We start from the raw sequence: 27,975 nt of genomic DNA on the forward strand, positions 1-27,975 counted from the left end.
CTTACAGGATTGTGTGATGCCTATATGATAATTTGATGAATAACTGCTAACATATAAAACCCATCAATATCAGTAACAAGAAAGTTTTAAACAAAATGAGAAAATAATACTAATAATTACAGGAAATACAATAAAACAGCAATTTATTGAATCCTGACAACAGATACCTGATTCATAATGTAATTACAGATTATCCAAATTATATTCAGAGATTGTCCCATTTACACTCCTTAGCAAAGTCTATTAGTAAAAAAAACCAAAACAAGTAAACAATCTGTGTTTAGTTTACACCATATGATGCTATCCATACTGAGACTCTTTCTAGCCTGTGTATAAATCTTTAGCATGGATAAAATCCTCTCACAGTCAGTATCATTATGTAGCAGACAGAGTATGGTATTTGTACAGATAAAGTCCTGTCACTGACTGTATCACTATGTGACAGAGTATGGTATCTGTACAGACAGAGTGTGGTATTTCTGAAGGGATCTGCAAATACAGCTGGAAGACTGTGGTCAGCAACAAACTGAAAAAAACAGTACTTATATCTTTGTGATGCTTTCAGAAATAACAGCACTTATGGTTTTGTGACGGGTTTCAGTAAATTTGATGTTGGACCCATGTCTTTCTAAAAAATATCAGTTAAGACTGGATGCTGCAACCTTTTAAGTTTTATTGATGTAACATTTTTATATATTCATTCATTTTTGACAATATTTTATTTTACAAAAAACCAAATTAGGTATCACCTAATCTGCAGCAAACAGAAGTATCGGCATAAGCCTTCTAAACTCATAACAAATACAATCATTATAGTGAACTTGTAATACATATTTAAGTATAAAATGTGTCATGTTATATGAAGTTATTTATAAATTAAATTAGCACTACAAGTTTCTATTAAATTACATGCAGAATTAGAAACAAAATAATATCAATATCAAACCATACCCATGTCCCAATGGAATTCTAAGATCTGTTTCATCTGGTAAAATTCTTTTCCTTTTTGAAGTAATGCCTGTTGATCAAACAGAAAAAATATTAGTATTTCTTTAGACAAATAAATACATTAATACTGAGACACTCTCTGAATGCAAATCTTTAAACAAAGTGATACATTTACTACAGTATTTCAGATTGTAATAATTATTAATAAACATGCAATAAACAATTATGTAGAAATAAAATAAGTTTTACATCCATAACACACTGACACCATCCATAAAGAAACTACATCAATTATACATCCATAACACACTGACACCATCCATAAAGAAACTACATCAATTATACATCCATAACACACTGACATCATACATAAAGAAACTACATCAATTATACATCCATAACACACTGACATCATACATAAAGAAACTACATCAATTATACATCCATAACACACTGACATCATACATAAAGAAACTACATCAATTATACATCCATAACAAACTGACATCATACATAAAGAAACTACATCAATTATACATCCATAACACACTGACATCATACATAAAGAAACTACATCAATTATACATCCATAACACACTGACATCATACATAAAGAAACTACATCAATTATACATCCATAACACACTGACATCATACATAAAGAAACTACATCAATTATACATCCATAACATACTGACATCATACATAAAGAAACTACATCAATTATACATCCATAACATACTGACATCATACATAAAGAAACTACATCAATTATACATCCATAACAAACTGACACCATCCATAAAGAAACTACATCAATTATACATCCATAACACACTGACACTATCCATAAAGAAACTACATCAATTATACATCCATAACACACTGACATCATACATAAAGAAACTACATCAATTATACATCCATAACACACTGACATCATACATAAAGAAACTACATCAATTATACATCCATAACACACTGACATCATACATAAAGAAACTACATCAATTATACATCCATAACACACTGACATCATACATAAAGAAACTACATCAATTATACATCCATAACACACTGACATCATACATAAAGAAACTACATCAATTATACATCCATAACACACTGACATCATACATAAAGAAACTACATCAATTATACATCCATAACACACTGACATCATACATAAAGAAACTACATCAATTATACATCCATAACACACTGACATCATACATAAAGAAACTACATCAATTATACATCCATAACACACTGACATCATACATAAAGAAACTACATCAATTATACATCCATAACATACTGACATCATACATAAAGAAACTACATCAATTATACATCCATAACACACTGACACCATCCATAAAGAAACTACATCAATTATACATCCATAACAAACTGACATCATACATAAAGAAACTACATCAATTATACATCCATAACACACTGACACCATCCATAAAGAAACTACATCAATTATACATCCATAACACACTGACATCATACATAAAGAAACTACATCAATTATACATCCATAACACACTGACATCATACATAAAGAAACTACATCAATTATACATCCATAACATACTGACATCATACATAAAGAAACTACATCAATTATACATCCATAACACACTGACATCATACATAAAGAAACTACATCAATTATACATCCATAACACACTGACATCATACATAAAGAAACTACATCAATTATACATCCATAACACACTGACATCATACATAAAGAAACTACATCAATTATACATCCATAACACACTGACATCATATGTAAAAACTACATCAATTATAAATCTATAATATACTGACATCATACATGAAAAACTGCACCAATTATACATTCATAAAATACTGACACCACACACAAACTGCACCAGTTGAACATCCATAATATACTGACACCATATATGAAAAACTACATCAATTATACATCCATAAGACACTGACACCATACATAAAGAAACTATATCAATTATACATTCATAATATTGTGATATTATATATGATATATATATAAGAACTGCACATAATATAATTATGCATCTACAAAAAATGTGTTGGTATGATTTCATATTTCAAATCGTTCTCATCGTGAAAGAAATGCAAGTTCAATACTCAAATGTAATAAACTGAAAAAATAACGTTACCACTAATTTAAACATTAAAACTGTTACACATTCTCAGGGTTCTCATTCCCTTCAGTTTACACACTATTCATGATAGGTTATACTTCATTTCAATAGGAGCTTAATGTTTTACCATAAATAAGTATGTCTCCTGCTAGACATGAAACGTCTTACCTTACGTGTTCAACCATCACAAATAAATCTCCTAATAACCTTAGTAATTTATAGAAGTCAAACAGATTCAGTGATAAGTTATTAAAGTTCCCTTTCTTAAATGATAATCAGACCTTACAACAAAGATTAAGTTGTCCTGGTATTAAAAAGGTACCTTCAATTTCACAGTCCTGTCGCTTGATACCTCGACCTGACATGCTGGCAGTACTGGCGGTCACTAACATGGCTGAAGCTGATTTGATGTTTCTTGTAGAATCTACAGCAAGAAATTAAAGACATTCTTTATCTTTATCCTAAGATTTTTTATTCAAAATTAGTAAACCTCATCATGACACCCACAAATGGGACTCAAAAAAGTGAGGAAAGCAACAAAACTAATGACATACAAATTACGGTAACAGCAAACATTTTGTTTTAGTTTTTTGGTTAAGTTTAAGTTATATTTGGAACATAACTAAATACATTTTTTAATTCATCAAATATGATATATGATTGACATCAGTCACTTTCATTTTACCTTTATTTTCTTCTAAATGAAACATCTTTGCATTACTCAGAGTAAAATATGGTAAGTTTCTATACCACAAAATGAAGTCAGTAAACAAGGAAACTTTTAAAGAAAGTGGCTAGAGAATTTCTTAATATTCACTATAGAAAAAATTTAAGTATCTCCTACCAAAATAAATATTTTTATCTGAATACAATGAAACGTATGTACTTATTATGCCTTTTATATTAAAATTCATACAATCACACAAGTATAAAACACAGCAAATAAATGTTTTATTTTCATTATACATTTTAACATGGGTCATCAGTGATTAACTGCCAAGTACTGGTGAGCTTCTTTTAAATGGAGAAAGAGAATAAAATATCCAACAAATGCTAATTATTTGTTTCAATAAAGAACTATTTCAAACATAAAAAATGTGTAAAAAATTTACAGAAGAAAAAGTAAATTACAGCAAAACAAATTACTTAACAAACCAACAATGGGTAAATTACCACTGGGTAGATTACGATTCTGTTGGTTTCTTGGAATATAATCTCCATTAACAGGTAAGTAGTTGTCAGACAGTAGTCGTCCTCTGCCCCGACCTCTGCCCCTACCTCTAGGTCTACCCCGGGGACGACCCCTACTAGAAGGAATGTGGGGAAGCATCAGTTGCTCCATGTCTACAGATGCTGACTTATTTGGTGAATGTATCATTGGCTGAAAAGTCATTCTGTTATTGGATGCAGATACAAAAATGCTGCTGCTCTCTGGTGGCTAGAAATAAAAAAACCTAGGAATTCATAAGAATTTAAACAATATATACCCTAGTTTACACTACATGTAATTTTTTTAAAGCTGTCTACCTTCTTAGTTATATTAATCCTACTTATGTATCTAGGAAAAGTTAACTGTTTCAACCATCTTTGCTACAATATTATTTCAGTTGAAATTTAGGCCTAAGTAAAGAAGCCAAAGCTACATCTTTTCTTTCAACAGGTAGCTTCCATTAAGGGTTTAAGCCTTCCTCTACACGTTTATGTACAATTCTTCTATAAAATATGTTATAACTTCTATTACATAATTACTGTAAAAACTGCTAAGTGGTCTTTAATTATTTGGTATTAAATAAATATTTTTAAACTGGTACAAAAAGATACATTTATATCTGATATTTTGAAGAGCATCAGAAAAGTAAAAGATTTTTCTTAAAATAATTTTGCAATGACTCTGAAATCTAAAACTGGTGAAATAAATCATCTTAATTCTTAATTTAAGAAAAACACAAGTTTGAACTAATTTGTCTAACTGCCAATAGGTATCAATCTTACATTACTTTCTAATATATGATATTAGTAAAAGAGACAACACTGTGATATTCAAGTACACTGACAGCCACCAGAAAGTTAAGTATTTGTAACACACAGAATGCAAAATTTGACAGTCTTTATAATAATCACAGCATAAGCTAATCTTGATAAATTGAGATTTTTTACCAAAAACACAAAAACATACTACACTAATTAAATCTTTTCTTTCTTAAAATATTTGATTTTTTGCTTATAGTTAAAATCAACATGATCAACATGTATGAAAAATATTATATTTAGGATTACAATCACCTTAAGCCTACAAATAAATTTCTTACAGGACTTAGTGAGATAATAATAACATCAGAGATTGATATCCAACAATTACATCCTTGCTGTAAGCAATTATTTTGTTAAAAAATGTTAGTCTTCACTGATAGTCATAAAGGCATACTTTTATAATTATCAAAAACATCTACACAAGTACACCAACTCAAGTTTAAGGGGCCTTAAAACTGTTTTCTAAATACTTGCAAGTCATATTTTGACCTGCACTGTAGTAGGAACAAGACATGTTACAAGATCTGATGAAATGACTTTATCTCCTTCGTTTTTACTGCCAAGTTTTTAAATAAATGTAGCTGCTTCACTTTAATTTCTCTCTTCTCTCTTCACTAAACATATAATATTTTATCCTCGCAAAAGAAAACAGAAATCACAACTCTACAATACAGTGTTTCAGAACAACAGAAAAACTTAAAACCATTCTTCATATATTATTTCATCATTTTACCTTTCATTGTTGTAACAAATATGAAGGAATCCTCAATAATCACAATACTTTAAATTATTTTAGGCAGGATTTGAGAAAATTAACCTATGAGACTCTTTTTCTTTATTGGTTATATTTTTGTGCACTAGCAATACTCACACACACTTGACTCAATTTTATTACTCATCAGGATCTCCACCAACTGACCCTCAAATTGGAAGTCCTTTAAGCAGGGTTAGAGTAAGTTAATCTATGAAACTTTGGGCATGGTCAAATAGATCAATCAAATGAATTTGATCTCCTAAGTCTAAAATTGTAATTAGATCTCAAACAGCTCAAGAGATGGCAGAGCTATGAGCTAATGGTTTGTTTAAAAAAACAACAACTCAGAAGCAATCTATGAGCAGCTAACAAACTAAGTTCATATACAAATTCAAACCTGTTGCATCTGACCATCCTGAATAACTTGATTCCTTGGCTTTCTTCCACGCCTACGTGTTCCTGGCATTAACAAAACACCAGCTGTAGCAGGTTGGTTACTAACCACAGTACTGACCAAGGGATAATGTCCAAAAGACAAAGTTGTGTTACTTAGTGAAGCAGTATCTTGGACTTGAGAGCTCACTGCACTTGATTCATGCTTTTTTATGCATAAGTCCAATGGAGCAGATACAGAGTCACTGTCACTTTCTGGACTTGGTTCTGATGCTAAACACACAGTGGCGATAACACCCGAGTATTCTGGTTTAGTCTTTAAATTGAGAGGCTCTAAATATTCATCCTATAAAAAATGAAACAAACTTGAAAAACATTTTAAAATTGTCACACTTCAAACGTTAACATCACATATCCTTATAAAAATGTTTTAGAACTGTCACACTTCAAACGTTAACATCACATATCCTTATAAAAATGTTTTAGAAATGTCACACTTCAAACGTTAACATCATATATCTTTATACACAGTAACCATAAAGTTAGAAAAACTACTAAACAAAGCAAACAAATATATAACTTGAAATACATAATGATAAGTTTAATTTTCTAAAGAAGCATGTGGAGTTTTTAACTCAACTCTTAATATTATTGTTATTATTCAAGTGTACAGTATTGAGTTTTTAACTCAAGTGTTCATACATGAGCAATTTTTTTTTTAACTGTCTAATGTGAATTCTAAGAAATAATTCACTTGACTGGAAAATCTTATATGTCTGGCACAAAACCAACTGTACTGTCATAAACAGCTGAAATTAAAACTGGAAAACTGTTACCAATCTTGTTATATTAATGAGACAGAAAAAAAACAACTTAGGAAACTAAAAATCAAAGAAAAGAAAAAAATCATTATTTGTCTGTTAGATAAGCAAAAGACAATAACTACCTTACTAATATATAGGAAGGAATACACCAACATTTAATAATGTGAAAACAGCTTTTTAACATTTTCAGTCTCATAACTAAAATTTAACTCATCACTTTACAGTTTTCTCATTTAACTTGTTGTTGAACTTTAGGTGAAGTTTATAACATGAAACTTCTATTTGAAAACTGTAACTTGTGTCTTAATTGGATAAGGTTTCATAGTCCAAGTAGTAAACATTCTTACTCACTCCATCTGATTTGTCTTCCTGATTAGAAATCGTTTTTGTCAAATGAATTTTCAATCCTTGGTGTTGCTCAAATTCTCTACTGCTGATTTCTTGTATCTGTTCAGCTCTGTTCTCACTGGTTTCACCGTTTATACTGCCACTACTACATCCACTTCTGCTACTAGAACCATTACTGCCATCATCAAACTGGGTATCATCTGAGCTGGTTTCCACAGAGGAAGCTTCAAGCTAAAATCAAAGGTGAAATTACTTTTCCATTTAATTCATAATAAAATATTACTAGCTAACTGTTATCTCATAGGTACAAGCTACAATGAAGTGAACTAAACATTTCTTGATTAAATCAGTTTTCTTCATTGTAACACATCTCAATCAGCTTTTACAACAGTGATGTCAAGTTTAATTTTGACAAATTTAGCTTCTAAAATCTAAATGTAAAGCTTAAAATTATATGTTAAAAATTCAAAACTCAAATTTTCAATGGCACGTTTTATATTTCAATACTTTTTTATAACTATCCACGTTCCTTGGATCAAACTTTACATTCTAATTTATTTATCTATAAAAACTAATCATTCTAGCTTCAAGTGTATTCTAAAGATGGCTGGTATAGTTATTAAATCTTTAATTAAAATACACAGCAACGTTTCAGCTCTCTTAGGTCATCTTCTCAACCTGAAACAACAAAGCAATAAGGTCTAGGAAATAATACTAAAAACTTGTACACCGATGCATTTAAAGTAAGTTAAACTGAATTCAAGACTTAGTGGTATCTTCAAGTAGAAAATATCTTTAAAACAATTTCAGAATCAGTGAAGATGTAAAATTTAAAATAAATGCATGAGAGCAATAAACTATAACCCCGAAAAAAAAAGTTGTAGTCATTGAAAGTTACTGAGTTTGTGAAACAAGAACAGACTTAACTTACTTAGAACAGACTTAACAACTTAATTACACATGGTTTTCTATCCAAAAGTAAATGATCCAACTGTTTTTATTTTCAAACTCCAATATTACACTGATCTTAAATAACTAAATGACAACTTTTGATAATAAATAGTAGACAAAAATAAAATTTATTATTAAAATGTTTCTAAAACAACAAAGCAGACCTGTTTTTTCCTGTATTTGCCCTGAGCTTTTGTAATAACTAGCTTCTGAATGGCATTTCTTGGAGTATTTGACTGTGAGCTATGGTTCTTTTCTGTCTCTGAAGGTGACTGGGAAAGAATGGAAGCCACCCTGAAGTCCGTTTTGTACAGGTTATTTTCCCTTTCAGGTGAGGTTGAAATGGGTGAAAATGTTTCTGATACATCTGATATGTCATCATTTTCTGTATGTTGTTCACTGAAACAGAATTTACCAATAAGCTACCATCTTGAAACAGATATTTAAGAATAACTTTACAGTTTCTTATACCCTTGTTTGTTTCTGTTGTTAAACACAAAGGTATCAAATAGGATATCTACCCTGTGGCTGCCACAACTATTAAAATTATATTTTTAGCATTACAAGCCTTCAGGCTTGCTGAACCACCAGGAATCTTTTACATTTAAAAAATCCCAATAAGTGTAGTAAAACATTGATATATTTTCATACATTCAAAACACAAAACGCCTTAACAAGAGACAATTTATAGAATATCAACTTCAATAAGGAATAATGAAGTTAAAATTACATGCCCTTGTGAAACTTACAAGAGCTGCTAATGGCAATGCCAATTTTGGCACCCCTTGGGGCACGTGTTACCCACCTCAAAAAACAAACCCTGGGCTTTGACTTTTATGTATCCAACTAAAAATTATGATACATAAAAATTTCTACAACAAAAAAACAATGAAGCAATGTAGGCTTCATGATATTGTAACCTTAACTTTGAAGTTGTCTTAAACCTTATGCACTGCTAGGTTTTATCATCTATAACTTTACCAAGGGATGTTGTAATACTGTAAATGGGCAGTAGATGTTTTGCCCTCACATACTAGGAAAGTTCTGGATGCTCATGTATAGTGTACAAAACAATTCTAACAAGTGAATGTACTTTTTGTAGCAAGTGGTATGCTGTTCTGTACATGTAAGTGTGACTGAATATCACTGCCACCTAATTAACCATATTATTTCATGAACAAACATAAGCTAAGCTTATGATGACCGTAATTTGTGGATACATGATTTTAAACAAAAATATTTACATAAAGCACACTAGAGTGGCTATGACTGATTGTTATTGTAAATTTATTGTAGCATAGGATAATAAAATAATCTTACAACCCAATGCAAAAAGCTCCAAAAAATTGGAAAGGTTTTCACCAATGTGTTTGATCATTATTAGTAGACAGAGAATATAAACCATGCATTTCTTTTATTGACAAAATTAACCCATAATACACATATGACATAAATTTCAGGAGTTCAGACTCAAAAATGACCACTGGAATCCACTGGCATTTATTTTTAAGGATAAATAAAAATTTAAAACAAAATATTTTCTTCTTTGTGGAAGTTATTTCTTTTTCCATGGATTCATTTGATGAGATTAAGGCCCCACATACATTTTACTTTAGAATCTGACTGATTAAAGAAAATGACTGCACATGCACCTAAATTTAGAATCTGACTGATTAAAGAAAATGACTGCACATGCACCTAAATTTAGAATCTGACTGATCATAGAAAATGACTGCACATATATCTAAATTTAGAATCTGACTGATTAAAGAAAATGACTGCACATGCACCTAAATTTAGATCTGGCTGATCATAGAAAATGACTACACATATATCTAAATTTAGAATCTGACTGATCATAGAAAATGACAGCACATATATCTAAATTTAGAATCTGACTGATCATAGAAAATGACAGCACATATATCTAAATTTAGAATCTGACTGATTAAAGAAAATGACAGCACATATATCTAAATTTAGAATCTGACTGATTAAAGAAAATGACAGCACATATATCTAAATTTAGAATCTGACTGATTAAAGAAAATGACAGCACATATATCTAAATTTAGAATCTGACTGATTAAAGAAAATGACAGCACATATATCTAAATTTAGAATCTGACTGATTAAAGAAAATGACAGCACATATATCTAAATTTAGAATCTGACTGATTAAAGAAAATGACAGCACATATATCTAAATTTAGAATCTGACTGATTAAAGAAAATGACAGCACATATATCTAAATTTAGAATCTGACTGATTAAAGAAAATGACAGCACATATATCTAAATTTAGAATCTGACTGATTAAAGAAAATGACAGCACATATATCTAAATTTAAAATCTGACTAATTAAAGAAAATGACAGCACATATATCTAAATTTAAAATCTGACTAATTAATGAAAATGACAGCACATATATCTAAATTTAAAATCTGACTAATTAATGAAAATGACAGCACATATATCCAAATTTAAAATCTGACTAATTAATGAAAATGACAGCACATATATCTAAATTTAAAATATGACTAATTAATGAAAATGACAGCACATATATCTAAATTTAGAATCTGACTAATTAATGAAAATGACAGCACATATATCTAAATTTAGAATCTGACTAATTAATGAAAATGACAGCACATACATCTAAATTTAGAATCTGACTAATTAATGAAAATGACAGCACATACATCTAAATGTAGAATCTATGCAAGTTTGTAGATCTAGTGTATAATAGGTCACATGATTCATAAAATATAGATATTACCCCTGTAATGATTCTTAAAATTACACCAAGGTGTTCACATAGAATGACAAGATATAACATCACTCTTAATGTTTAAAAACGCATTTCAATTTCTTCATAGACACATTGGCTATACATACCTTAAAGAAGGACAAACCTAATATGTTGTAAATTAAAAATAATAGTCTATGTTAAATAAATCAACCATTATCAAGACGTTGACACACGTTCACCTTTTGTTCTGCATTGTTGATAGGTCAGCAGGTAAGCAGTCGTTTGTCAAGTTGTCATTGGAATGACTGCCAGTGGCTGATCCTTTACAATCTGTAATAATACAAATAATTCATTATAATATACATATTATCAAACAACCAAAAAGTTAAATATATACTTCAAAATCATTGCCTAACAAATAGTTCAGCTAATTAAAAAACTTTAGCAGTTTTATATAATATAATGTGTTTCAAGTTACCGTACAGTTTAAACACAATACGTACTTAAAAGTTACTGTATATTCTACTCTTACTGAAGTAACATAAAATTAGCTATGGAAGTTGCTTTTGTTTGTAATTACAATTATCTTATTATTTGTCTAGTTGGAAAACGATGCAAACATCCGATTAGTTTACTCCCGTTCTCCACAATGAAACACAATTTGTATTCCCACTAATCTAACAGTGTAAACCCTTCTATTACGTGTTATTACACTTTTCTTGTAAATATATAACAGAAACAAACTGGGGGCAAGAGCTATTTGTCAATTAAAGTCTTCACAGAGATACGACGTTAAAATCCGTTTGTAACAAGCCGAAGTAACACGTGCAATACTTAATATCAGGTTAAGTGGAAATCGTTATGTATCAACAAATTTGAATAGAGACTTCATCCAAACAAATTCTGTAAAAGTTCAGGTCCATCAACCCGAACGAACAACACTAGTACAAACCTATCGTAAATATATCACAAATTTACAGCGGGACGAGTAGGAAAATTAAACAAAAATAAAAAACATCGTCTATTAAACTTCTGCTATTTTTGCATATTGCAAAGTTCCTTTTTATTGTATCGAATTCTAAAAATACATGTAGATTACTTCTAAAAATCATACAACGTATATACATACACAAGCAGTCTTAGTCATAAGCAGTACTATAATGACACACGATACTACCACCATTAACTGGTAAAACACATCACATGATACACGGCATCACCAATTTTAACTGGTAAAACACCTCATGTGACACACGGTACCACCAATTTTAACTGGTAAAACACCTCATGTGACACACGGTACCACCAATTTTAACTGGTAAAACACCTCATGTGACACACGGTACCACCAATTTTAACTGGCAAAACACATCACGTGATACACTGGTACACGGTACTATCACCACCATTAAGTGGTAAAACACATCACATGATACACGGTACTACCACCACCATTAAGTGGTAAAATACATCACATGATACACGGTACTACCACCACCATAAAGTGGTAAAACACATCACATGATACACGGTACTATCACCACCATTAAGTGGTAAAACACATCACATGATACACGGTACTATCACCACCATTAAGTGGTAAAACACATCACATGATACACGGTACTATCACCACCATTAAGTGGTAAAACACATCACATGATACACGGTACTACCACCACCATTAAGTGGTAAAACACATCACATGATACACGGTACTACCACCACCATAAAATGGTAAAATACATCACATGATACACGGTACTACCACCACCATAAAGTGGTAAAACACATCACATGATACACGGTACTACCACTACCATTAAGTGGTAAAACACATCACATGATATATGCTATCACCAATTTCACGCCATCCTTCTCTCTGAATGTTTCACGTGATCTGCGCTGTGTTCAATACGTCGAATTTAACAAGTGAACGGAATGTTTCATAGATCTATCTGCCTTTTCACAGTCAATATTGATACGTACTTGTGAACTAGAGAAAGTTTCCTACTACTATCTGCCGGGTTAGTCTGAGAGAATAGCGTGGATTAGACTGTTTTTTTTATTGTGCTTCAAAGTGCGGAGCACATTTTGGTGCAAATGGAACGCAAAAGATGGACTCGCGAATTCACAGTCTTACCCAAAGGTAAGACACTAACCCTGACACTCCAACATGGAAAAACTTGTAAGAGAAACTTTGCATTTAAAAGGATTTAAAAATATATTTTAATCAATTTCATCCTGATTTTACACAGACTTTACCATTCTACCAGATGAGATTAAATATATTAGATAGTTTTTAAAATTAATTCAGGAGACTAGAAAAATACAAGGGAACACAATAACTGGATAAAATATGAATAACCTAAGTTCAGGGGTATGAACTGATATTGGACATATTTGATGCCCAACGAGCTTAATACTGTGTAAAAATGATACAATGTACTGACCTACGATGATAATGCTAGGACTGTCTTAAGTATAGAAAAATAGCCTCTTTCCCAAACATTCTATCACACCTCTGATTTGATAAGATGGTCCCTTTTTCGAATATTTTATAACAGCTCTTATTTAAATGAATTATTCATAAGATGGTCTCTTTTTCAGATATCAAAAATCTTACTTGAAGCACATGTTTTTAGATAATCAACATGACAACAATTAACTAATGTTATATTTTGTCAAATCCATACCTTTAGAAGCATTACTTTTATCCATTTACACGTCTAGTATCCATGTAAACCTGTATTCCTACAGAAACTGATGTTGATTTGAAAATATAAAAAATGTGCTAAGTAATCTAAAAATAAGTAAATCAAAGACACCAGTTTAACCGGATATTGTTTAATTCATATCGCGATTTGTGTGTCCACAAATATTCATGTACATCCAGCGAATAAAATGCTATATTAACTTTTGCGAAAAAGAAAACATACCTAATACTTCCTCCACTCACTTTTAATTGGTTTTGGTTTTGTTTTGAACTTCACGCAAAGCGACACGAGGGCCATCTGCGCTAGCCGTCCCTAATTTAGCAGTGTAAGACCAGAGGGAAGGCAGCTAGTCGTCACTACCCACCGTCAACTTTTGCACTACCAACGAATAGTTGGACTGACCGTCACAATATAACTTCCCCACGGCTGAAAGACCGAGCATGTTTAGTGTGACGGGGATTCAAACACGTGACTCTCGAATTACAAGTCGAATGTCTTAACCACCTGGCCATGCCGGGCCCCACTCACTTTTAACAAACCTTTAAAAGTTCCCTGTGTAACGTATATATCATAGCAATTATTTTACTAAAACTTTATTATAAGAATTTTTAAAACGTATTAAATGACTTATTTAGCTGGCCTTCACATAACTTATAATTTTAAAAGGATTCCAGCCTGGATTAAATAGTCAGTCTACTGCGGACACGACATTACTTACACATGCAAATTACTACCTAATACTGGCTGACTGTTTGTTTGTTATTGTTCTGACTTTGAGGAAAGTAAAAATATTATAGTTATTAAACAACTAATGTCAGATGTCACCTGCTATGATAGTGATAAGTCTTCAGGTTTACAATACTAAAGTCAGGGGTTCGATTCCCTTCACTAGACACAGCAGATTGCCCGATGGCTTCGCTATAAGAAAAGACACCCAAAGACACAAACTAACCACGTACCTTTTGGAAAACATTGTGAGTCCATGGTGAAAACCAGCACTTGTTAACCTAAACAAAAAATAAAGACAAACACATATTAGATGAAGGTCATCACTATTAGTTGTAAAAATTACTTAATATTTCATCTTAATAAACGGAGGATCTTCCAGTTAATTTTAATTAATATATTAGTGTAACTTATTCTTGCTGGTTTTTATATTATTTTACCAGAAACTTTGAAGTGGTTGGCTTGAAATGAAATTCAATAGTGTAGTGTCCTCTAGTATCCACTTTAGTAACTATATTATCTCCAAACAACAGAAAATAATGATCATTTACATGAAAAAGGTTAACCAATTTCAAATACTGATATGGAGACATATCACTTTACACTGGTAGCTGATGAGATTAAACATTTCAAATAAACAAGTCAAAGAATTTCAAACTGCACTTTTCCCAACAACTCGTAAACTAAAACATTAATTCTCAATAATACAAGTTTATCACTGAACGAAGTAATAAATAAATAATTTAAACCATGAACTTCCAAACGTCGAGAGAATCAAAGAAAATAAACTATAAAACTGGTTTTTAAAAACTGAAATTTCCAATTTTTCTTGTACCTGAAATACTTTAATGTAAATGTTATGATAAACTTTCTCTCTATAAACTTCCACTAACTTCCATCACGTGGCGATTATGATCGCTTTGATTTCCTTTGTAGAAACATTTCATTGTCTGTAGGGTAGCAGAAGGTAGGGAAGTTGCCCAGTCTCTAAAAATTGTTTTAAATTTTGAAAATTATAATAATGAGGGGTAAGTATATTAAAACACGTAACAAGTTTTAATGGGGGGGGCAAAAGATTTTTGTTTCATCACGATTGGCTGTAAGTTTTCTGTTGGTGACTTAGATGAAGTGTTCGTTTCCCGTTGATAGCACTTTCACTGAAGTCATTTCTTCACGTTTTAACTATCCTGACACAATGTTTTCTGGACGTGGTACGTAGGAGAAAAAATATTCTCCTAAAAGTTAGACACAAATATATTGAATTTCACGCGCATGTAAAGAAATATCACACATTTTCAGATAACCAATCTTGAGTTAAAATATAAACGACTTCCTAAAGTTGAACAGATGCTACGGCTGGTAATTAATGCCACAAGCGCAATACAAAGCAGAAAGAATTTCAGAGAGAAAACTGGTATCGTCAGGCGATGTAACAAGCACAATGTGTGGGATAATCAATATTTCTGGCTATAATAAAACCAGCTATTTCCCCAATCCGCCATGCGTTGAGAGGAGAGGGAGCGGTGTGCGATCAAAGCAAAGCAACACCAGCACGTGCATATAATTACCACGAGAAATAAGGAAGATGGCGACCGTGCGTTTCCGGGACGCGGTGGGCCTGGGACAGCGTGAACAGGGTGGCAATAAAGCACGCTTGTCGCGATCAATATTTATGTAGAAATCGCATCGTCTTCTTTACGTGTTTTTCCAGTTGAGCGTGGAGATTAGAGAAAGATTCAAGGCGTAAAATAAGCAACATAACGCTTCTCTGGGGGTTTGCTCTCTAGGTAAGGGATAACTTCCGAGAATGTTAGCTCGTAGTTACTACATTCTCGTTCAAAAAGGGTGTTTCTCAATATATAAAACAAAAAATTGGCACTATTCAGTAGTCACAATTCTACACTAGGTATAAGTTAGAAACCAAATATATTCAAAATTTCAAGCACAAGGGAACATTAAATTCACGCAGTCTGACAGCTGATTCACCCGATAACAAGGGAGATATTACACGTTCTGTAAATTACATTTATAATTATTTATATTATAGTAAACAGTGTTTGGATATAGATACACCTACGTTGTTTTGAATGATTGAAAGTTCTACAGTAGAATAAAAAAACATTCACGTAACTCAGTTTAACATTTATAAATCTTCAGCAAACAAGACAATTGAATAAATTAAAGGTAAAGCAAGTATATTTCATTTGGTTTATTTATATGTAAAAACAAAACTATTTACCGTTAATGATATTAGATTATGTAAATATCCAACGTAAAATAAATATCACCACATGACACTTCCTTCCGGGCGTCGTGTTATTATTACCATATTATATTTAATAAAATACACATTTTTATCCTTTTACCCTCTATAAAGTGAGCTGTCACCTCATCGTTAGTTGGTATTGCTTACAAGATGAATTTTTGTAACACAAGTTCAAAGAATTAGTTTTGTTTGTATGGCAAAAACAGAGGACTTATCAGTTCAAGTGTACATTTATGTCGACAGTAACAAACTGTACCACAGGTACACAACACTAACAAACACTGTACCACAGGTACACAACACTAACAAACTGTGCCACGGGTACACAACACTAACAAACTGTACCACAGGTACGCAACACTAACAAACTGTACCACAGGTACGCAACACTAACAAACTGTACTACTGTCACAAATATGATAATATTAGAAATACCAAAATGTATACATGTGTAAAACATTTTGATAGTGAAGTTGGCATCGGTCCAAATAAGACAATGGTTATATTTAACCACTAAAGACAATGGTTATATTTAACCACTACAAGACAATGGTTATATTTAACCACTACAAGACAATGATTATATTTAACCACTACAAGACAATGATTATATTTAACCACTACTACTACTTCGTTTAAAGACGTTTTTATAAATAACTGGTAATGAGTTAGTTATAATAGTTTTCTCCTCGCAACCAAACATATTTCAAACTATTTTAAATTAAATTTAATCACACAAATCGCAAGTATTGGGTTGAGGAATAATTCGTGAGCGTTTTTTCAAGTTAACAAAATATATTCATAAATGAAACGCTTTCGCAAAATATTTCATGTCATTTGGTAGATAATTTTTTGCTGTAATAGATGGTGTGTTTGATTTTCATATGTCTTTAATTTTTGCTTTCATTTTCAGCTCATTAAATGGAATGTCAAGTGGACAAAATCGAGCATTTTCGACACCAACTGCTTTTCGCATTTAATTTCTTGCAATTTCGTTTAAAACAATGCATGCTATATACCTAGGTATTACATGAAATAAAGTATCATAATAAATGTTTTGGATGTAATGTGTTCATGCATTGAAGTATTGTATAGTCTTGCATGTAATGCTTGAATGAAATTATTTAAAAACGCTCACGAATTATTTCTCAACCTAATACTTTGCCATCATCACACATATATGCTTCACTGTTGAAAGGCCCGGCATGGCCAGGTGGTTAAGGCACTCGACTCGTAATCCGAGGGTCGCGGGTTCGAATCCCGGTCAACCCAAACATGCTAGCTCTCTTAGCCGTGAGGGCGTTATAACGTGACGGTCAATCCCACTATTCGTTGGTACAAGAGTAGCCCAAGAGTTGGCGGTGAATGGTAATGACTTGCTACCTTCCCTCTAGTCTTACACTGTTAAATTAGGAACAGCTAGCGCAGATAGCCCTCGTGTAGCTTTGCGCGAAAATCAAAACAAACCCAACACTGTTGAAAATGTTTTCACGTCTTTCAACATAATGAACATAATGAAAGACAATGGCACTTTATCCTGTAACCTACACTTAATTAGAAAAGTATACACTTTAGTTAGGAATCTACACTTACAAATATAAAAACACTTTAATTCGGAATCTACACTTACTAACAAAAAAAATATTTTAGTCAGGAATTTGCAATTACTATTATATAAAGAAAAGCATACACTTTAGTCAGGAATCTACACTTACTAATGTATAATGAAAAACATACACTTTAGTCAGGAATCTACACTTACTAATATATAAAGAAAAGTATACACTTTAGTCAGGAATCTACACTTACTAATGTATAAAGAAAAGTATACACTTTAGTCAGGAATCTACACTTACTAATATATAAAGAAAAGTATACACTTTAGTCAGGAATCTACACTTACTAATGTATAAAGAAAAGTATACACTTTAGTCAGGAATCTACACTTACTAATATATAATGAAAAACATACACTTTAGTCAGGAATCTACACTTACTAATACATAAAGAAAAGCATACACTTTAGTCAGGAATCTAGAGCTTCTGAAACAGAAACTTTACACGAGTGTCCAGCTCAAACAACTGGTCAGAGAAAGTTTTACCGGTCACAAAAATAGTGAAGCGCCTTTTCTATTTTCTCACAGTTCCAGGAATAAACGCAGTTCTTTCGCTCTCTAAATTATTGATTCTTGCAGCTGGGAGGTCGGGCGATAGCTACGCTTAATAACAAACCTTTGGATAAACCGGTAATAAGTTGCTATATGAGAAGAAAGACTCGAAGCGCGTCACATAATACGTCGCTCTTCATAAAAATGTCATTAAAATACACTTACAGTGGAATGATCGCAGAACCTTACTTCGTGACGTCCGAGACGGATCTTTAAAAAGCATACAAGATGCAGAATTGGTTCCATCTAAAATAAACTTACGTTTCATATTTTCTACTCGGAACTATAAGAGTATTTTCGCGCGTGAAGTGCAGAAGAAATGTACAAAACCTGTTATCAACGTCAGGAACCTACACTTACATAGAAAAGCACGCACTTTATCCCGTAGCCTATATTTAATTAGAAAAGTACACACTTTAGTCAGAAATCTACACTTCCAAAAATACACAGAAAACATACACTTTAGTCAGGAATCTGCAATTACTAATATATAAAGAAAAGCATACATTTTAGTCAGAAATATGCAATTACTAATATATAGAGAAAAGCATACACTTTAGTCAGGAATCTACACTTACTAATATATAGAGAAAATCATATACTTTAGTCAGAAATCTACACTTTCTAATATATAATGAAAAACACACACTTTAGTCAGAAATCTACACTTACTAATATATAATGAAAAACACACACTTTAGTCAGGAATCTACACTTCCAAAAATACACAGAAAACATACACTTCAGTCAGTAATCTACACTTACTAATATATAAAGAAAACATATACTTTGGTCAGGAATTTACACTTACTGATATATAAAGAAAAACACACACTTTAGTCAGGAATATACAGATTAGTTAATATCAGTTATGTCCTGAAAGTAGACACTATTCAACCATACCGCTGCTATATTTTACTTACAGTTTTCTAAACCTCCAAGAATCAAACCTCATAATTTGTACCTTTATATTCAGTAAGTCTAACTGTGGAAAGTGTATCTTATATAGAAACAGTATTCACGTAAGAAAAGTAATGCAGTTTTAAAATAGAAATTAACTTAATTTAACAGTGCATAGTATTGTTCGTTTTTTAACTATAATATAGGTAGGTATTCGTTCTTTATCAACCCTTCGCGAACCCCTAGGTATCCGGGGTTCACAGATTGAGAAGCACGGCCCTAGACAATGAAATATCATAGACAAAGAGATACTAAAGCTTGCCACGCACCCGAGCAATAAGTGGGTGTGCTTTTATTATGTTATACGAGTGTTACAACAGGTTGAACATTTATTTGAATCATTTCCACTTACGTAAAGTAAAACCAAGCATATGGTAGTTATTCTTGATTGTTGAAACATACGAATAAGTCACTTTCAATAAAGAACCGCTATTAATAACGTGTTATCGATCGATAAGTATACTAGTGGAATCTAGTAGGGGTAAGTTAGCAACTGGTAAACAGAAAGCAATAATATGTGTAATAAACCTAGCAGTTTATTGTCTTATGTGTTGCTGACAATTATATAATATACATAATCAAATTAGAATATGATATTTCATCTTCACATAATTATATCTAATGACTTATGTTAAATAAATTGCTTTCTTGTTCCAACAAGCCTCAAGTCTTAACGACGATGGTATTTATTTCTACGTTTTGGAGCGGATTGCCGTTATAATATTATAAAATAATACAATGTTTTTGAATTGTGAGAGTAATATCCTATGAGGGACAGTTTATTTGGAAAAGTTAGACCTTCCTGTTATACACTCCGCCCCTAATGAAATATCGTGACGCTCAATGGCTCTTATTCACCCGGATACTATATCTTACACAAGTTCCTAAGCGTTCAACTTGCAGAGACAAAGATATTTAAGTATTTTGGCAACAGAGTTACATTCCAGCAAAGGTTTCAGAAAACGTAACCGTAGTTTCTTCAATTGGAAACATAAAACAGATCTATAACTAATGAAACCCATTATTGTCGATTATTCTATAAATCAAAATTTTAATGGAAAATATATTTGTTTGTTTACATAACGTTTTAATTTGTTATTTCTCTTATACATCTACAACATTGTTTAATTTGTATTACATTGTTTCAGAACCATATTTCTTTGCATTGTTAATCTCGTATCTTTCGATGCCCGGCTTAGCCAGGTGGGTTAAGAAGTTCGACTCGTAATCTGAGGGTCGCGGGTTCGAATCGCCGTTGCACCAAACATGCTCGCCCTTTCAGCCGTGGGGGCGTTATAATGTGACGATCAATCCCACTATTCGTTGGTAAAAGAGTAGCCCAAGAGTTGGCGGTGGGTGGTGATGACTAGCTGCCTTCCCTCTAGTCTTACACTGCAACATTAAGGACAGCTAGCGCAGATAGTCCTTGAATACCTTTGCGCTAAATTCATAAACAATCGTATATTTTGTTTCGCGTCGTAAATTCACGTGAGCACACAGGTACTGTCTTTCATTAGTTTCCAGTTTTACAATGAATTTCTTCTATTGCAATCTTTTCTCAACATTGTGTGGTTTCCATTTCTTCTGAAAACTATATTATTCCCACTACGACATAAAATTTAGTACAATTAATTCTACACGCCACATAGAATTTTTTACAGCAACAAACCAATATACCGGTAGAAACTTTCCATCTTCAACTCTGACCAAGACAAAGTACTGTAGTCATATCACCTTTGTTCAGATTTGTATAAAAAATCATACCTTTTAAGTTTCGTGAATACCTCAATACCAAACTCTAAAATCAAGTGTCCCAGAATTCTGAAGCGACTAGTTCGTAATAATTACTAAAAGACACTCGACATAAAATCTCAAGACAAGCACGCGATTCTATTATGACCAGGATATTTAAACAACCATTCAGATTCAAGAATTAATAAAAACTTACATCATCAATCATCACATCATTCGTGCAAACCTAATAAGGCATTTTAACCCTACTTCGTATGACTCAGAACAATGTAATTTCTAGAATAACAATCTAAACGTGTTGTCACCATATCGTCGGACTTACCAGACATGTTGTCACCATACTGTCGGATTTACTAACCATGTCGTCATCACACCTCCAGACATACCAAACATGTCGTCACCATACCTCCAGACTTACCAAACGTGTTTGTCACCATACCTCCAGACTTACCAAGCGTGTTTGTCACCATACCTCCAGACATACCAAACATGTCGTCACCATACCTCCAGACTTACCAAACGTGTTTGTCACCATACTCCCAGATATACCACCATACCCCCATACCTACCAAACCTGCTATCACCATATCCCCACACATACCAAACACGTCACCACACTCCCATACATGCCAAACATGTAGTCACCATATCCCCAGATTTATCAAACATGCTGTCACCATACTCCCAGACATACCAAACATGTTGTCACCATATCCCCAGATTTACCAAACATGTTGTCACCATACTCTCAGACTTACCAAATATGTCACCATATCCCCAGACTTATTAAGCATGTTGTCACCATACTCTCAGACTTACCAAATATGTCACCATATCCCCAGACTTATTAAGCATGTTGTCACCATACTCCCAGACTTACCAAACATGTTATCACTATACTCCCAGACTTACCAAACATGTTGTCACCATATCCCCATACTTACCAAACATGTTATCACTATACTCCCAGACTTACCAAACATGTTGTCACCATATCCCCAGACTTACCAAACATGTTGTCACCATATCTCCACTTATTAAACATGTTTTCACAATACTCCCACACTTGCACACAACAATGCAAAAGATTCAAAAATCTTTTTCTTCGTCTATCTTGGCTTAAAATCCACTTGTTTTCATGAACCAAAGAATGGTAATACAGACAAGGGTCAGGTGTTATAGAATACAATAAATCTTCACAGCATGTAACAAACAACCCAAACATGACTTGACGATGACACACGTCACTCAACAGCTTCAACCACAGCACAATACATTACTAGAAGCTTTTATCTGTAAGCGCAGGTCAAACACTAAGTTCCTCATTGAAAAGTTATATCTTCAGTTACGTCTTATTCTTATCCACATAAGAAACAATATCTTCTGATCAGAGTAAGCTATGTACTGATAAACCATTAAAATATAGTTGTATCTGATGGTCTTCCTCCATATGTTGTTCACTTAACCAACACAAAGCAAGTTATGAGACCACCATAGCTCCCACAGGAAAGAACCTAGAAACCTGGAACTTTGAACCCTTACTAAGTGGATCTTAAGGGTGTACACCTAGGAATTATTACTTATCCATGTGCGTGCGCATCTTTTTGAGGAGGCAAGCTAGCGAAAACCACATACAATGTGTCTTATACAGTTAAATCTTGGTTAACGTTAAGAGTTGGAAAGTTTGTGCGTTAAACATAAAACCTCATATTTTAACATGACACTTCTTTTTATTTCTTCTTTGTCAGTTAAGTGGCACCATTTAATTTTTTTTTCCGGGGAAGTTGAGGAGCTGAACCCTATTTTCTATACAATATATACAATTTTCTTCATCTAGCAAATTCCGGTGTTTGTTTATGCATGAACTATAGTAACATGTACGAACGAGGTGGCCATGAGAAACATATATATATACATATAGATATTTTTCCTTATATATATTAATAATAGTAATTTCCCATAAGCATGGCACGTTAACTAAATAACTTGCATTTTTCAAAAAATAATAATAAATCATAGGTAAAACTTCCGCCCAACCCCAAACTGGCGCCCTCTGTTATTTTGAAGCATTTATATATATATATTTACAATTTATACATGTGCTAGGTTGTATTTTTTTATTTTTTCTTCATTATGTAAATGTACTATACTGTTTAACGTGTATTATATTATTTCGTTTAGTAAGTATTTATTGTTTTTACATTCGCAGGAGATGGAAGTATCCGAAAACATATGACCCACATTCATTTTCTTGATGACGAGAAACCCACTTGAAATAAAAATGTATCTCAGAACGGCTGAGATACGACATTCATTTTATTTACATAATAAACCCGAGTCAAAACAGTTGATGGAAACATCTCTAAGGTAAACGTTCCCTTGCTGTTTTAAACATGCTCTTATGTTTTTTTACGTTTGTCTTTTATCTTTGGGCCCGGCATGACCAGGTGGTTAAAGCACTCGACTAGTAATCTGAGGGTTGCGGATTTGAATAATCGTCACACTAAACAAACTCTAAACTGCTAAATTGGGGACGACTAGCGCAGATAGCCTTCGTATAGCTTTGTGCGAAATTCAAACCAACTTTTATCTTTAAATGGATTACACTGCTTCAGAGCTAGAATAATCACTATAATAATGTATACTATAGCAGTAAATCCAACAGTTTTGCAATTCTTAACAAATTATTAAATTTGAAAGCTTTACAATTTCTATAAGAATAAATACGATACTGATTAGGTAACTTCAGATCAAATCTTTGCTTCTTAGAACAAGAGGTTATGACTTCTCTAAGAATGCTGGCCAGTGAAGAGTGATACCAACCATTTACAAACACCAGTTCTTTTTAACAAAAAAATTACTCAAACAATATTTAGATTATGTATTTAAAAAAAAAATCAGTAACCTATATAATCGATTATATGTCATGTTACTACTTCCACACCGCTAGTCGCACCAACTTCTAAATAGTACCAAGTGAATTGTCTCAACCCTAACGTCTGCACAAAGTTAATATTTTTCACCCCACCCCTTATGGAACCCTAGCATTTAACAAAAACACTTTTACATGGATTCTCCAAAAGCGGCTCACAAACTTGGTATTGATTTACATTAGAGTAAATAAATAGACCTAATAAGTAACGTTATTAATAATGTTTAATCAAAGAACAGTTATTTGGATTACAAAAGTATGTTGTCCCAGTAAACATTGATATATGTATAATATTGTATGTCTTGTCCCTGTCGCTTAATATAAACATTGAAACTGCTAAAATAGAAAGTTCATCTCTGTCAGGAAATAGCGCCATCTACTACTAGAGACAAGTGGTCATGTCTTATAAAATAAAAACTAGCATCGGATCTCCTCATTTCCCTCACGATTCACAAATGTCCCAATGTACTGATTAATCTATGCATTATTCTTATTTATTCTATAGGTACCCCCAAAGAAGGTGCGTGCCTCACATATCTATATACACATAAAAGTACGGCACCGCCCGTGGTACCAACGCGCAGGAGCCTTATTTATCCCCTCTAGCTGGTAAAGTATGAGTGTGAACACAGTTTCAGAAATGGCACCCCCGGGATCCAAAGAATGATCGGGAACAAATAATTCAGCCATCCTTCACCCCTTCTTCTAGTCCAATGGTTCCCAATCAGGGGTGCTCGCAAGAGATAACATTTGTTTTGGCCACCTTCACCTTTATTCTTAAATAAATAATTAGTGTGAGGGATGCGAGAACATATTAAAATTTTTTAAGGGTGCGGGGCATAAAAAAGGTTGGGAACCATTGTTCTAGTCTCTTAATACCCGTGTGGCCTTCAAGGCGTGTTTTTAGTCGTCTTGTAATGGGGGATACAACTACGAGTGCGCCCGCTATTTTTGATCCTGAAAATGGGAGGAATTAGCTGGACGCAGTATTAACCTACAAACTAAATTAAATACAAGATGAATCCTCACTGATTACCAATCGTTGTAATAACGTGACGATCCAAACAGCACACACATACGAGGTCTTTTCAAAAAATACGCGGACTGTTTGAATTGCGCGGCTCCAGTTGGTTCCAGGGGAATCCGCTTGGTGTCGCTAGGTTCGCAGAGATCAGCTGATTACGACACCATTTCCCGATTGCAGATATCTTTATTTGTGTATTAGCTACGCGGTTTTAAGTGAAGTGCGATTTTTTCGTTTGGCGGATTTCAGAATGAATGACCTGAAGGAGCAACGACTTGCTGTGAAATTTTGTGTTAAACTTGGAAAATCTGCGACTGAAACTTTTGCTATGCTTAACACGGCTTACGGTGATGTTGCTATGAAGCGTACGGCATGTTTCAAGTGGCATGAGCGTTTTAAGGATGGTCGACAGTCCATTGAAGATGATGAGCGTCCTGGACGTCCTTCCACGTCAACTGACGACCCACACGTCGACAAAATCAACACCCTGGTGCGGGCAAATCGACGTCTGACTGTCAGGGAGCTTGCTGAAGAGTGTGGGATATCAGTTGGATCTTGCTACGAGATTTTGACAGAAAAATTGAAGATGCACCGCGTTGCTGCAAAATTTATGTCTCAAAACTCGTGAGTTTTTGGCCAAACACTCGATCACTGTTCTTCCCCACCCCCCTACTCACCTGACCTTGCTCCTTGTGATTTTTTCTTGTTCCCCAAACTCAAAAGACCCTTGAAAGGAAGAAGATTTGAGACGATTCCCGAGATTAAGGCAAATGCGACGAAGGAGCTGGAGGACATTACAAAAGAAGCGTACCAGGACTGTTTCAACAAGTGGAAACACCGTTGGGATAAGTGTGTGCGTTGGGGAGGAGAGTACCTTGAAGGGGTCCCAGACCTGTAACTTCTAAATAAAGTACATTTTGTTTTATGACGTTAGTCTGCGTATTTTTTGAACAGCCCTCGTACAAATAAAATATCCAGTCTTACGTTACACATACACGTGTAAGATATCCAGTCTTACGTACACGGGTAAGATATCCAGTCTTACGTTACACATACACGGGTAAGATATCCAGTCTTACGTCACACACGTATGGTAAGATATCCAGTCTTACGTTACATATACACGGGTAAGATATCCAGTCTTACGTGCATATTAATTAAAATGCCTTTAGTTTATGAAATTCACTGGTTACCATGACGACTGAGTACTTCTACTTAGACAAGAAGTGATTTTAAAAAACAAGTTTTTTAGAGGTCTTAGCTCATGTGTAATAACGCCATTCTCAATCCCGAAAACAACACACTTAATAATGTAACTTATACATTATAAAAGTACCTATTTAAACTTTCTACCGTTTTAAAGAGAAATAATAACACAACGTTAAGTAATCGAGTTTCAGCTCAGCTACGATGTTCTGCGACAATGCTCCTGGAAACGTAACTCTGAATTCTATGGCGTAAGTGGCGCTTTTTAAATGTCAGTTTTAATTTTTATTTCAACAACAATTGTTTCCCGGCAAGGAATAATAATGAATACGTTCATATCTTTAATTATGAACTCAGTAAAAAATCACAGATTTATAAACTTGCCAGTGAAGGAAAAATGGTTTGTCGAAAGTATAAAAAAACACTACATCTCCTAACTAGTGATTTTAATTTTAATTTGGAAATAACAGAAATTTTAGTATCGAAAGTAAAAACAAAACAAAGTATATTTATATCCGAGTTTGTTTGTTTTTTAAGTTATAAACTAATAATTTGAAACAAATATTTAATCTATAAAAAATATATATCCACTTCACTTTTTCATTTCAGGCTGTAGCAGTCACGTACTGGTATCCATAACTGTATACAAAACACCATCTATATAACAAAGGTACTGTTCTTCTATAACAGGCAAGCACATGTAATGAAAACACCCACTGTACTAGTACTGTATCAATCAGTAAGTAGTGTACAAGTAAGGGTTCTACTTGTATGATTTAATTAACGCTTTACCACTTCAACTACACATTAAAATATACAAGCTGATTCGTGCTTGAAATAATGTATATATTTATACAGAGACACACACGTACATAAGCACAAAGAAAAACCATAATATAATCAGTTTTCTGTTTGTTTTTCTTCATTCCTATCAGCTCTCAAGTCTGATTTAACTTAAAATATATCACACAAAAAATTACTTCATGAAATACGCAATGTGCTTAATATGATTTACAATTTAATAATAGTTATTATATCTACTTTTTA

General features: G+C 32.9%; 1 protein-coding gene across 4 annotated transcripts in view; it reads right to left on the reverse strand.

Moving 5' to 3' along the window:
• Positions 1 to 27,975, reverse strand: part of LOC143255090 (bromodomain adjacent to zinc finger domain protein 2B-like) — a 79,083-nt gene that overhangs the window by 48,750 nt on the left and 2,358 nt on the right. For all 4 annotated transcript variants that reach the window (XM_076510199.1, XM_076510201.1, XM_076510200.1 and 1 more), the window contains exons 2-9: positions 14,854 to 14,901; positions 11,417 to 11,507; positions 8,585 to 8,819; positions 7,473 to 7,700; positions 6,302 to 6,643; positions 4,293 to 4,557; positions 3,442 to 3,543; positions 952 to 1,018 (exon numbers count right to left, since the gene is read on the reverse strand). In XM_076510199.1, coding sequence (XP_076366314.1) covers positions 952 to 1,018; positions 3,442 to 3,543; positions 4,293 to 4,557; positions 6,302 to 6,643; positions 7,473 to 7,700; positions 8,585 to 8,819; positions 11,417 to 11,507; positions 14,854 to 14,878 — 1,355 coding nt within the window. In that variant the 5' untranslated portion in view covers positions 14,879 to 14,901. The remainder of the gene's footprint in view (positions 1 to 951; positions 1,019 to 3,441; positions 3,544 to 4,292; positions 4,558 to 6,301; positions 6,644 to 7,472; positions 7,701 to 8,584; positions 8,820 to 11,416; positions 11,508 to 14,853; positions 14,902 to 27,975) is intronic.

The sequence above is a fragment of the Tachypleus tridentatus genome, chromosome 7 (genome assembly GCF_004210375.1).
Source record: "Tachypleus tridentatus isolate NWPU-2018 chromosome 7, ASM421037v1, whole genome shotgun sequence".
Lineage (NCBI taxonomy): Eukaryota > Metazoa > Arthropoda > Merostomata > Xiphosura > Limulidae > Tachypleus > Tachypleus tridentatus.